The 15029-nt window shown below is 40.7% G+C and overlaps 1 protein-coding gene across 4 annotated transcripts in view; it reads left to right on the forward strand.

Annotated features, from left to right (window-relative positions):
• The window catches only part of FRMD4A (FERM domain containing 4A), a 386584-nt gene extending 373664 nt beyond the window's left edge, over positions 1–12920 (forward strand). For 3 of the 4 annotated variants that reach the window (XM_066592026.1, XM_066592025.1, XM_066592027.1), the window contains exons 22-23: positions 4594–4690; positions 7786–12920. In XM_066592026.1, the coding sequence (XP_066448123.1) occupies positions 4594–4690; positions 7786–7888 (200 nt within the window). In that variant the 3' untranslated portion in view covers positions 7889–12920. The other variant, XM_066592028.1, reaches the window with a different exon arrangement.
• The last annotated feature ends 2109 nt before the right edge of the window (positions 12921–15029 follow it).

Genomic DNA, 15029 nt, shown 5'->3' on the forward strand with positions numbered 1-15029 from the left:
CTTTCCCTGTTACTACCCTGCCGATCCCTTCATTGGATACCATTTGTCCAGAGAACCCAATACAACTTGATATCAATGATCTACAAAACTGACCACAACCTGTCCCCTCCATACATTGCTGACTAATATCCTGATACCTCCCTACTTGCAATCTTTGGTCCTTGCAAGACGTTCTCCCCTACTTCCCTCTGGTCTGCTCCTCAGTTGTTTTCAAAATTATACCCCTTGCGTCATTTATACTCTGGAACTCACTACCCCTAACGCATATTAACTTATTCCACAAGACTTCAGCTTGATTCACAACCTGATTGGTTGTTTGGGTTGGTGAGATTTTCTATTCCTTGGCAACCATATTTGATGTACTAGTTTGGCTACAATTATCAGTTGTTAGGGTTGAGAAAATCAGAGGGAGGCCCAGTTTTTACCAGTTAAAGAGATTGTCACCATCTTTTTACATCTCTCTCTGAGGGCAGCACAAGGTAGTGACCACCACACTGATTACAGTGATATGTCTGCTGTGTGGATCTGTGCAGTAGTGTTAGAGAAAATTACATTTTATTAGTCGCAGCACATGCTATCAAGTAGTCCTGGATATTCATGAGCTGCAGGCTAGCTCCACCCACTCAGCCTTCCAGCCAATGACTGACTGCAATTTGCCTAATATTGTTCATAGAGAACTGCCAATCATTGGCTGGAGGGTGGGTGTGGCTAGCCTGCAACTCATGAATATGCAGGACTAGTTCTGTGTCTGGTGGTTGCTAATAAAATGCAAGTTTCTCCTAAACTAATGCACAGATCACGATAGATATATCACTGCAATCCGTGTGACAGACACTTCCTTGTGGTGCAGTGAGAGCTGCAAAAAGATGCTGACAGATTGCCTTTAAGAAAAGCAGGGCTTCTAGTTATTGTTCAGCATTTTCAACTCCAGTAATGTATTTCAACATTATGTTACTCTGAAACTGAAGCTCCTGCCGTGCTTTTTTGTCTGGTGCTTTTCACAGACAGCCTAGAGGCAGCTGATGAATGCTAACTAGATGTGAAGCGGAACACAAAACTTCATAACTAATATCTCCATGGCAACCCTTGTACCAGGTCATTCATTCTCTTTGCATGATTGAATTGGACCCTGGCAGCGGAGGAGATAATACACAGAATGTGTTGTGTTTCTTTACACTCTTTATAAAACATTGAAAGCTGAAGAATTGTAGGTCTTTATTATCCCCCATGTTTCCCCTCTCTACATGTATCTCTGGTTTTTACCTTTTTAATATCATTGTGTTGTATTTCTACCAACTTCCAATGCGTCCCCCCCCCCCCCCCCCCCCCCCCCCCCCCCCCCCCCCCATAGCTGATACCACATTAGCTAATACCCTCCTGACTTGTTGACGCAAGAGATGAAGCCATGTGCAGGTCCATACCTCTCCAGGTCACAGACACCAAAACCACTGGTTGCTCAGATATGAAGAATAAAACATAACATCTATTGATTAAAACTATGAAATCAACAATAAAGAAAAGCCACTGGTGTACAAACAAAAAAACAAGTGCAATCTACTTTCTTTTAATGCACCCTAGTATCGTTGACTCGAAGCATTTGCCCCAAAATCGCCAGCCTGCCCCTAATAACACCCTATCCATTAGTAAATAATTGTGGGTGGATGTTAATCTAGTTATATAAAGACTAGAAATGGAGGCCAACCTACAACTACCAACAGCGGGACAACAATGATGTTCAAGAACTTCGGAACATCCATGTAAACACCATAGTATCCCAATGAACAGACATTCTCATAAATGGCATCTGGAGCAGTCTACAAAGTTCTACCTCTTAAAGGAGATGTCCCGCGCCGAAACTGTTGTTTTTTTTTTCAAACCCCCCCCCCGTTCGGCGCGAGACAACCCCGATGCAGGGGTTAAAAAAAAAACACCGGACAGCGCTTACCTGAATCCCCACGCTCCGGTGACTTCTTACTTAGCGGTTGAAGATGGCCGCCGGGATCTTCTTCCTCGGTGGACCGCAGGGCTTCTGTGCGGTCCATTGCCGATTCCAGCCTCCTGATTGGCTGGAATCGGCACGTGACGGGGCGGAGCTACACGGAGCCCTATTGAGAAAAGAAGACCCGGACTGCGCAAGCGCGTCTAATTTGGCCATTAGACGCCGAAAATTAGACGGCCTCCATGGAAACGAGGACGCTAGCAACGGAGCAGGTAAGTGAAAAACTTCTTATAACTTCTGTATGGCTCATAATTAATGCACAATGTACATTACAAAGTGCATTAATATGGCCATACAGAAGTGTATAGACCCACTTGCTGCCGCGGGACAACCCCTTAAGGCCTCCTTCCCACGAACGGATTTCCGCCGCGTAATTCGCGGCGAAAATCCGCTGCGTTGCACGCAGCTATTAGGTTCTATTGAACCTAATAGCTCAATGCTCACGATGCGTAATTCCACCGCGGAATTACGCACCGCGATTTCTCCCGTCCTCACCCGCAGCATGCTCTATTTTCTGCGGGTGAGGACGGGCTGTACGCACTGACGGCTTCCATTGCAGTCAATGGAAGCCGTCCATTCACGCTATCTCCCGCTGTAACCAGCGGGAGATAGCGTGAAAAAACGCTTTCCCGCCCACCGCCGAGCGTCATATGACGCCAAATGACGCGGTCCGGCCGCGTCACGTGACACGGCCGGCCGTGCACGTGACACGGCTGGTGACGCGAGAGCGGTGGGCGGTGACGAGCGGTGACGAGCGGTGACGCGGCGGTGGTGGGCGGGGAAGCGATTTCACGCTATCTCCCGCAGGTAAGTATAGGGGCTCTGGGGGGCGCCGTGACGGGCTTCACTGCGTAATATTACGCTGCGGAGCCCGTCACGCTCGTGGGAAGGAGGCCTTAAGGGAAAGGGATGCAAGGTCAATCTGAGGCTTCTTAAGGACATGTATACCATAACATCATACTCTGCGTTTTCTATGGGATCCATGGTTTATTTCACTTCTTCTAATCATAGTTTTAACCAGAACCTAGAACAATTTACAGATTATTTAAAGTCTGCCCTCTATACTGTATCGACATCTGTTTGAAACCAATATATACCATAGTTTGACATAAATCCTTAGTGAATCATTGTTTTGACTTCCATTGTTAATGACTGATACACAAGCTGAACATAATCTCTGTGCTTTGTCCTCTTGTAGTTGGGTTTAGGGTTTACCTAAAATGTTTTACTCTTGCGTGCCAGATGTGCCCTTCTACCTGAAGCGGAGCATGCATTTCCTGCAAGGAAATTGGTCTTTAAGGTTCCTGGGAAAATAGTTTTTGGATATGTAAAGCCAAACATGTAGGTCAAATCTTAATTAAGTGAATGAATTGTAGTTTAGATATTAATCTCAATGGAATTTCCAGCTAGTCTCACATATCAAAAACATAACAAACGTGCATAGCCCTGGAGAGGAAGCTGACGTTATAAATTAGCCTGTTTGCAGACCTTAGAAGAGCTATTAAAATCTTACAATATGGCACATAATAATAACAGCCCTCTGGGGTCATGGTATTGGGGTGTTCTACTTGTAGATGGCAGAGAATTGTTCTACTCTAACACATTTCCATCTTGTGTTTCTGGCTGCCGGAACGTATATAAAAGATGTTGGCACATTAGTGGGTATGGTCTTCTATAAGCGTATTTTACAGTAAAAACTGTCACATTAGATCTAGGCTTCCCCTTCTGCAATTACAGGTAGAAGGTTAACCATGTGGGTGACAGCTGGCATAGAGGTAGTTTAAGTGTGGTAATGTGTACTAGAATTGTGAGCCTTACAAGATACAATGCCCATATAAACTCTATATACTGCTACTTCTTGGTCATAGTTAAAGGGAGAATCTGAGCTGACCGTATGTATATGTTCCCATTTCTATTGTTTGTACATGCATCTTATTATAAATTCACAAATCTGATTGGTTGCTGCTTACGTTCACACCTAAGAATTATCATGCAAACCACTCAATTCAATTATTATTTACATAATTGTGCCGTGTAAAAGGGCCTTACAGAGAAGATAAGGAGTTTGAAAGTTTCCTGGCTGAACTATTTCTACATTGCTTCCACTGATAGGGCAATTCCATTAAATAGGTTTGCTTACTAGAGCAGGTCCCTTTGCTAAAAGCAGTGATTGATGGGACCCCCCCACAATAAGCCGCTAATGCCAGGAAAGCCCCCTGGTGTCTGATCACATCCTGTTGGTGAAAGCATTACACAGCTACTATTGAACTCAATGGAAACTGTGTAATGCAGAGATGGCAGTCGGCCTCCAGAGCTGATAAAGTTTCTGATAAAAGTTAGCTCTCTAGAAGCGCAATGTCTTAACAGGCCAAGTAGCAACTTTGATAAAATGTGTAATAAAGTTCTCTAATATCATATGTTAAGTACTAATAAATTGATGCTTTGTTACAATATGACAAGTCACTGTGAATTGTGGTTCAGATCAAAGTAGCCCGTCACAGATGCTGCGAACAATGGAATGCCCTTTTGGTTATGAACTTTGCCATTTGTTGCATTTTTGATCCTTTTAATTTAATTCTTTTTGCTTTTCACAGCTGCCTTACCGCATGTTCAGAGAAGTTCGACGCCTTGTAGTGATCATACAGCTACTCCCCCCAGCAGCCCTCACCACATTTTAACCTGGCAAACTGGGTAAGTCATTAGGCTTAAGTCACTAGCATTCCAGGCATACCTACCTGAGGGGACATCAAAGAGAAGTTCTAAAGCATTCCATAGGTTTTGTTTTGCAGTTATATATGTTGGTGTGTAAACTATCCCCCAGGATGTCCGGATGAGTGGAATTGATTGATTCCTTTTAATTCATTTTATTAACATAAATAACTTAGTATAGCTTTGCAGTACTGGGGTCCTGAGTTCAAATCAGACTAAGGATAACAATTGCATCTAGTTTGTATGTTCACTTCATATTTGCATGGGTTTCCCCCCACACTCCAAAAACATACAATTGGGTGAACATAGATTGTGAGCCGCCATGCGAACAAAAGTCAATATCAAGTGACATAATAGGCATGCACTATATAAAGTTTAAACGAAAAGAATACTATCAAACATATAACATTTGAGATCTTACAAAGGAGTTTCACTCTTTCAAGCATAAGGCAGTTATATAAGATAAACCAGTACTGAAATATTACCCCTGACAGAGCAATACATACACCAAATAGATCCAGTAAGTCATGTATCAATGTATCTGAAACCTGTAGTGTTAGGTAATATCTAATATCAGGAGGGTAAGACCGCCACGAGGTGCAATAAGTTTACTGTGTGTGTATACCTACCTATAAATTTACTATATATGCCCTTGTTTGTCTTATATTTTGTATATACAAAGATACATGTTAGCGCTATATTTAAAGAGTTAGAATTTGATTTTTGTATTGGTCAACCCAACTACATTTTTTTCCATATGTATGGTCCTTATTCAGGGTCTTGTCTTCATAGACATACTTGAATTGGCTGATCTCTTCTTTGCAGAAAGTAGGATTGGGCTGTCAGGCAGACATCACCTCTTTCAAGTGTAAAGGAAAAGGCTCTGCAAGGGACAGAAATGACATAGAAGTCCTGCACCCTGCAGAGCATATATTTGTTCTGTTGAAATGAAATCTGAGTATCAGACATTGACTCGCATGAATGCTACATTCACTAGGTGGCGCTCTAGAGGCACTGAACTATCTCCTATTTGCATACTAAACGTCCCAGAGGAGGATGGATATAAGGCTACCTAGACATGGGCGAGTCTAATATTGTGCTCGCCCAGAATGTGTTTTTACACCGACGCAAGGTGTTTTTCTGGCTAAACAGCATCCCATCAGTTCTGTGAAGTATCAATCCCCGGCCCCAATTAGAGGATCAGCAAGTCTTTCCCATTTCTTTCAATGAAAAACCTCACATTGCATGCCATGCAATGTTTTACTGTCCCATTAAAAACAATGGGCAATGTGTTCCAAAGAACGCAAAAAGATTGGACATGCAGCGATTGTATGAGACTCCATTCAAAAGAATGGGGTTTATATTTGGACTAGATTTACGTGTCTGGCAACGCACAAATCCAGTGCGACTTTCCCGGCCGTGTGAAATGAGCCTAAGTCTCCTCATACCTTCTAGGTGTTCTCCACAAGGAGAAACTATATACAGCTCCCGACCCAGATGAAATCTGATAACATCATTTCCAATTCCTTCTGCAGGAAAAGAAAGCCGGGTGGAGGAAAAAATGACCTCACCCAATTGTATCACGCAGGGAGCCCCTTATAAGTAGTACTTTTGAATAATTGATGATCTTTTGGAAATTCCTTAGCATATAGCATAGTTTACAGAATGTACTCTGGTTTACTAAATTGCCTCAAATCTTTAGAATCAATTACTGGTTTTGGCTAAAAAGAAACTACATATAAAACTAATATGTGAACTGGGCTTAAGCCATGTCAGTATTTTTTAAACTATAGAAGAAAAAGCTCACCAGCTACATCCAAGCTTGTTCCTGGAGCGCAGACCTCGTCAGACCAGACTTGAGAAGCGATGTAGTAGAGGAAAGACGCAGCTCATCAAGAAGCTTAATATAGCAATTTTATTAATGGCAGATAAAATCCACATGTAATACTGATCACAGCATTAATACCCCACAGGCTTTTCTCTCATGCGCTTTCTTAAAGGGGTTCTAGTTGTTTTTCTGCCGACAGCTCCGTAGATCGTGAAGTGGCCCAGGTAGTTAATGCTGGCTGAGTGCTATTGCAGCAAATCTGACTAAGCCTGCAGTACCAACCCAGGCCACTGCACAATGTACAGAGCTGCAGCAAAACAGACAGAAGTGGGACAACCCCTTCAATCGTAGAACTTAGATATGTTAGCATCAGAAACAAGTCAAGGGGTTGTCAGTGCTGTGATTTGCCATTTCATGTGGAATTTACCTATCCTTAATAAAATTGCTATTTTAGGGTTTGTCCTTTTATTGTTCTTAATCGCTGAACTTAACTCATTTTAAAAAAAAAAAAGGTTTCAATCTTTTAAATACTAATACTGCAAAATACATACTTTTCCTTTCCTACCTCTGCTAGCTAACATGTTACTAAATTGTCTGCTTCACTCTGTCTCTACTTTTCCTTTCACTGCCTTCCTTTGCTCAGAGACACAGCAGAAAGCTCACCCACTCAGGATGGGTCTGAGTCTTCAAGTCACCAAAGTACTGATGAATAGAGGTATTGTATAAGTAGCCTACCCATGTGATGTGTTCACATTGTGCATGAAGATCCATACTCATCATGTGATGCAGAAGGGCAATGTTTCAGTGTAACCCATTAAAAACAAATGATTACTTTGTCACTTTGGTCTGCATTAGTGTTTCATGAAAAGTGAGTACAGATTTATATTGTGCACATATGTCCTACTGTAGAAACATGGCATTATACTAGCCATAAACGATACATTGCCTCATAGCTTTAAGTTATACCTTGTACCGAATATTCAGCTGGTAATGGTTATTCTACAGGGTAAAGAAGTGAAAATAGTAATGGAATATCTAAATAGTATAACTCTAAAAGTGGTCCCATTCTTCACTTGCCCTGTATAGGTTCACATGAGGAGGCTCATGTAAATAAAGTTGGCTTCAGCTGCCACCTCATTCTTTGTTGCAAAGGCTTCCCTTTTGGAATTCTCCTACTGGTGCCTGGGTATTATTGTAAAAGTTACTGAATACAATGGCTCTCATATTTATATTTTTCTTTCTTTTTCAGGACATACCATGACAGTTGCTACCTAGACTCTGCCCGATATTCTGAATTAGCTGACGTCCAGTGGTACGGACAAGAAAAAGCCAAGCCTGGGACTCTTGTGTGAACCTATAATTGCAATGCCATTTGGAGATCACCTCACTGCCTCTCATTTGCCTTACCCAGATGCACTACCATCCCACACCAGCTTCAGCTACAAGCACTTTTCATTTTCAAATCTACAAGTGAGAAAAATCCCCCCCCCCCCCCCCCGCTCCCATACGTACACCGACCCCCGGAGACCCACGTTGCTACTACTGACTATCGCGTGCCTCCTTATCTGTGTAAATTGACAAACTGTGAAGGACTCGCTTTCATACTCCACTGGAGTCATTTTATACTGGTTGGGAATAAACTCATCACTGCTTAATCACTATTAATATGAGTATATGGAAGTGAATATATAACAATATGAAGATCTCATGTTTTAGGCCAACACAGCACTAGCAAAATGAACTTTGGGTATTTTAAACAAGGGGGCTGGTATTAGGTTTTCTATGTTCAGGTTCTTCTTTTCTTTCTAGGTATACACAACTAGCTAATTGTCCAAGAATTGTGTTCAGTTCAATTCTAACCAAAGATAAAACAGGAGGGTTGCAAGGTAACTGCTCCATCTTCCCTAACCCTTTCATGATACTGGTGCTGACATGACACATTGCAATGTGTTGCACACACTTTTTGTCTGTCATTGGGTTTCTAGATAAAGGTGTATTAATAGTACTACTTCGTGAGGCTGCTTCTGCAGTTACATCTGCCAAACTAATGGTACTGCAAGTATATTACCTTGAAATTAAGAATAAAGTGACTACCAACTATGATCGACAGGCTGTGTCTTCAAGGGGATGTTCTCATGTTAATATCTGGATCTATTCGTACGTGTACCGCTAGACATCTGGGGGTGACTTTCTAGATGTAAAGTTACAATATTAGCATAACATGTTAAACACTTAATACGGTAAATTAACACAACCCCAAAATCTCAGCTGCTTCAGTCTAGAGCCTGTGTAATGTACATGAATCCATTCTCTGGAAACCGTGCTTGGTACAGAGAATGTCAGTTCATGACTAACTTTAATGTAGCACTTGATATCAAACAGAAGAAACCAAGTTTATGCACTCCTGTAACTGGTCATGGATGAGGCCTGCATGACGGCTGACAATGTGGACAACTAGGTAGACTTGCTGTGAGCTTTCATAGTGGATATCTGTGTGCGGTGTTACAAAGTAACATGATGCATATGCCCATTCTTGTATATGAATTCCAGTATTCCTCAATTTCTTAAATGAGGTTTTGGCCATTATCCCCATAGTTGCCTGCTCACCTGTGTTTAGCTATAGGCTACTTGCAACGTTTGCAATCCTTTCTCAAGGTAATCATGTGCACTACTAGCATGGAGATACATGGTCTATCTTCAGCTATGAAAATTTTAGATTTATTTGCCATGACTCAAATTGATACAATCTAGAGCAAATCTGGTCCAATTCTATTAGATGAAATGGTTTATAAACTATTAGTTCGGGTGTTGTCACTAATGCTCCACCATTGGCGTAATAAATTGTAATGCCAGAACATGTGTTTTACTCATTGGGGACATTCAGCAAGGTGAATACACATTGAAAGTGACCTTGAACAAAAGATGATATATAGAGGGAAAAAAGGACCTTTCCTATGGCTGCCTGGTGCTATAATTGTTTTAATGGATCCTATGTGCCATTTCTGAAAGAGAATATAGTACAAGACAAACTTGGCAGAAGTACAATGTGGGGCAATCTTAAAGCGTCTCATACATTGCGCTCATCACAGTAACACCAATGCATATAACCCTATGGCAGTTTTATAGTATTTTAGGACAAAGTTGTGTATCCTTCTAAATTGTCCTACAGGTAATGAAAAAAGACAAACAAAATTACAGCTACTATTCCGTACAAACTTGGACCAGATGAGTTAGAACGCAGTACGATGTAGCAAAACACAAGGAAACTATAGCCACATGCTGTAGGCCGGATATTTCAGTGAAAGTTATTCAGTTTTATGTTAAGTTTTCAAGGGTCCCTGTTAAAGTCTAATAGTTTCACTCTAAAAGTCCAAGAACTTTTAGAATTGGGCAAGATGTAGTTTTTCTGTGCATTGTTTGGCAAGAAGCAGCAGTGGAACTTACTGGGGACATTTTAGTTTAAAAAAAAGTTTAAGATGCTCGAATATTTTGGATTCATTCCAAACTCCAGAAAAACTTCATGAAAAATGTAAAATGTGAACAAGGCCTAATACTACAGTTTGATTTGATAGTGGTTTTGATCCAAAAAATGAAATAAAACACAAGTGAGCATAGCCATACCTATAACTGTAAGCTGGGTCCACTGGAGTAGTAATGAAGAAAAAGATTGCTAAGTCATGCACATAATAGAATTTTTCACCATACCATATTCCTTTTTTTATATTTGGTAAAAACAATATACATTCTTTGGCACCCTATGACATTGCCAAATCACCAATATTATTTAGGAAACATTTTAATTAATTGGAAGTTCTATTACAGATACAATTGAAAATAGCGGATGAAAAAACGCTGCATGCATTGCTTTCTTTTTCGTCCAAAGGCCAGGCGGACTCCATTATAAAAGTCAATGAGGTCCCTCTGGCACTGTTCGGTTCCATCCAACAATGGAAACGTTGGGCCACAGCGATTCCCCTTTCCTGTTCCCTGAATAGAGCAGGAAAGGGGAATTCCCAATGCAGGTGCGAAAATCCCTTAAATAGGTAATTTACTTCCACTCATGAAACAACTGAATTCAGCTTGAGCAGCTTGCAGTACTGTTGCTGAGCACGTTTAATAATGGTTAACTACAGTTCCCTATGCATAGCGGACTTCCTCTCAGTGATCCTACTGAATGACTCTGAAAACTTACCTTTAGGTTCCTTCACACAGGCCGTATATGCTGCGGAATCTGCAGCATTTACAAGAAGTTATGTGGACGAGGTTTAATGAATTTCGTTAACATGGAGCTGAAATATTCTGCACAGAATCTGCAGCGTATTTATGCAGTATAGTAGAAATACTCTGCAGATTCTAAAGCTGCAGTATGCTGCAGATTGACAGTGGATTTCGAAATGCAAAAGTTGAAACCGGTGGTAAAATTCACACCATCTAGGTGCAAATTTGGCCTCTACGTATTTGCTGTCTATCTTCTATTTTAGATATATGGCAGCAAAAATACCCCACGCGAAGGCACCTTAGGCCTCACTCACACGACCATGAAACGCACACCATATTACCAGCGCAAAAAAAAATTGTGGCTAATAGAACCAATGATTGCTATGAAAATGTTCAGACAGGAGAATTCGAAGCGCGTAAGAAAAAAATTAATAAATCACATCTAAAATAATAGGACATGCACAACTGAAATACCGCAACTGAAATTCCCTGGTGTCGGAGCTGGATAAGACAACACACAGCTCCCGATCGTATGAATGGGGAATGTCACTGCTAATTAAGCTCGGGACTTAATAGCTGAAAATCACCCGTTCACTCTATTTTTCGTGCAGGTAGAAGCAATTTTTATGCGTGGGTAACTTCGGCGTGAATTTCATGCTCGTGTAAATGAGGCCTTGGGGTATGTTCACGTGTAGCTGATTTGCTGCTTATTTTGGTGCAGACCTACAGCAGACTTCACTCTTTTAATGGAATTCAAATTAGTGGGGTGAAATGTGCACCAATATCAGCAGTATATTGGCCACGTGTGAAGGCACCCTCGCATTGCATTATCTGTTAACAGGGAACAGAACTAGGTTAGCTCACGTACCACAAGCCTAATCATTGTATAGTATTCCAGTTGCAGCTATTGTTTTACAGTCTGTATAATATTTGTATAATATATTTACCGTTGATTTGGTAAATAACCCAGTTCTACTTTTTCACTTCAAAAAGGGACTAAGATATGAAAGCGATTACCCAATAGGATTTCTTCTAGGGAAAGTGATGGCCTTCACTTTTAATGTTGTAAATAACTTCTATCTATGTAGCAGGGGCAGGCCATCCATCTGACCAGATCTGCGCAACGAGTAATAAAGTGGGCCCATACATGGCTACAAGCACTTAATACGCCTTTTATTTCCTTAAATGTATACACACAATTGGTTACATGCAATACATATACTATATAATGCATCGGTCACCCATAGAGGGATTTTCTGCTGTCGCCTCCTTTTCATTTGCCTATTTGGGCTTGTTAAACTAGGAGGTACTTGTGTCTAATGCTGCTGTTATGTCTGGGGGACACCTTGCATCCTCCTCCCGATTTCTTTGGGTACCGTATAATTCATCACGATACTCTCAGCAGTCACTTACCTCTTGGGTACCTACAGTGTATAAAGGAGTTGTACAAACTAGGCGACCCCCTTTCAGCTCATACATTGTCATTATCCTGTAAATTCCCTCTTTCCAATGTTCCCGACTCGCAAGTATTATTGTAAACAAGCAGTTGCATCCATTTGTTCCTTCCTGTGTAATGTTGGCATACTACTGGATAATTACAAAGGGGCTATTGTTTCATACAACCAGACTACCTGGTGTATACTATGCTGTAAGGCAAGTTATTTTCTTATGAGCAGTTGAGCGTTGGAAAATAGTAACTCAGATTTCATTTTTCTTCACCCATTAGTTTTAGTTGGGAAAATAGCAAACCTCTTTTTTTCAGGTGCTACCAAGATGACCAGTTACTGATTAGTTAACTAGGTGTAAAGTTTTACATTTATTAATGTTAATAGTTTTAATACAAGTTGTGCAAAAAAAAACTTAATTTTAGCTTCACCCCTTCGAAGACAGCAGAGCCAGCGATACCGCTCGTTCACTGTCTCTTAAGGGGTTAAATAATTTAGGTTGCACCTCAACAAGATTATAGAGCATGTAAAATTACTTTTTTTTTTTATTCTGTTCAACTGTAATCAATGAAAAAATATGTATGTTGTAGAAAAGTCGCAGAATTTTTCAAAAGAATTCTGCCATTAATTTATTCTTTTTGTATTAAGAATTTGTATAGTACCTTTACATTTTGCAAAACAGTGTTGTTGACACTTCCTTAATAAAGCATTTTTAAAATCATATGGTTTATTTTCAATGTCCCTTCCCAAAAAACAAATGCTGAATAACGTTATGACGTAATAAATTGACTAACTTTACATATAATTTTGTCATTTGAAAATTGGGATTTGATCTATATAGCCGCCTGGAACTGACAGGGATGTCTTCCCTCAAAGACATCTAATGCTGTGGTTGTAGCAGATTTCAGGGTTTTTTTTCATTAAAGAAAAGTTAATTTTTAGTTTTAATCGTTAATAGGTTTCATTTAATCGAGTGCTGGCTCTGATTGGCCGAGTATGGCAATCAAGAGCCAATCAGAGCTGAAACCGTAGCCAAAATGCATCCCAACGCTGCTACAACTGCAGAAAACGCAGCGTTTTTGCAAAGGCCTGTGTGATGGAGGCGTAAGGCTGTTGTATTTATTTATTACCATGATGTCTGAAACCTATAACTAATCGAACCCATCTTGAATTACTTTGAGGTTTTACATTTTCATATGGGTTCTCCAGTTTCTACAATAATGCTTATTTTAATACAGTACATTGCAATATACAGAGCGTGGAAGGATGTGAACCCATGAAAACAAACAATTGAGAAGAATCACATGCCACTCTGTTGTGAACACTATACAAGAAAAACCTCAAACGCCTAGTGTCATCAGAAAATAAGTGTGTTGGAGACCAAGCAGTTCCAGATAAAGTAGCTTCTACTAACCTTGTTGAACGGACTGAAAAAGACAACTAATGCTGTGGAATTAGTGCACTTTTTCAGAATTAATTCTAGCTAAAAGGTTAATTTTTAAAACATGTCAATTTTAAATATCTGATCTTCATTCAGACAGCAGCTAACGACACATGATGTAACCAAAAGGGGAGACCCCTAATGAACTGACCTGACACTCGACTCAATTTTGTAATGACTACTACCCCCCCCCCCCCCCTTCCTCCATGGTAAATTCTAACCTTTGTACTATTTAAGGAGTTTCTTCCATCCACATCCTGTTTTAAATCCGTATCACCACAACGCAATGGAATTTAGGGTTCTTTTACATGGCACAAAAAAATCATTTGCGCGAGCAAACAACTCGTTTACTTTTAAAGAAAGACTGTTTCCATGTGTAGTAACAAATGTGCTTCAGCCTCATACACACTGCGTATATGCAAACAAATGCATAATGGTTTTTTTTTACACTAACCGCATAAAAATGCCAGGTGCTTAATGCACAATTTAATCAAATCTGTGTATGCTCATCCGCCAAGGTGAACCTTAATGGATGGGTACCTAGCTCTATAGACACCTCTCTTTAGGCTAAAAATGAGAGATGAGCGAGCATACTCGGTAAGGCGATATACGCGAGAGCATCGCCTTTTTCGAGTACCTGCTGGCTCGTCCCTGAAGATTCAGGGGGGGGGGGCTAGTAGGGAGAAGAGTGAGAGAGATCCCTCTCTCCCGATCCCCTCTGCAACCCCCCACAGCCCCCCCGAATCTTCAAGGACGAGCCAGTGGGTACTCAAAAAAGGCGATGCTCTCGCGTATATCGCCTTACCGGGTATGCTCACTCATCTCTACTAAAAATCCTTCACATAATGGTGAATAATCCTGTTGAGGCTTTTTTTTGTAGTTCTTCTGACTTACATCATGATATATTCGGATCAATCAGTGCTTTGCCAGCCAATACCAGGGCACTTTCTAGGCAAGTTAAAAACCTGCTTTTGTTCTGCCAGCAGCCTATTACAAAACTTATCGTGGCGCACAAAACTACAGTGGTGACAAAGGACGACCCCTCCCCTCGAGTGTGTGAATGACTGAGCAGTGGCTGTTCACATGGAAAGACATTCAAACGACAAACAACTTTTATTCCTGCAGAAAATGAATGACGAACTAACGAATGATTGTTCATCCTTAACCATTCTAACACGGCACAATTGTTCATTTTTGCTTGTAGAAATAATTTTTCAAAATCATCATTCTGTGTAAAAGGGCCCTTAAGATTCTCTTTTTCAGCTATTCTGTGACTGATTTTCTGATCTGTTTACACGATCATCAAGTACAGCATTTTTTTCCTGGTATTTAAGTTTTTTGGGGTCAAAACCACTTAATCTAGGTGTTACATTACAATAATTCCCTATA

Source organism: Eleutherodactylus coqui, chromosome 2 (assembly GCF_035609145.1).
Source record: "Eleutherodactylus coqui strain aEleCoq1 chromosome 2, aEleCoq1.hap1, whole genome shotgun sequence".
Lineage (NCBI taxonomy): Eukaryota > Metazoa > Chordata > Amphibia > Anura > Eleutherodactylidae > Eleutherodactylus > Eleutherodactylus coqui.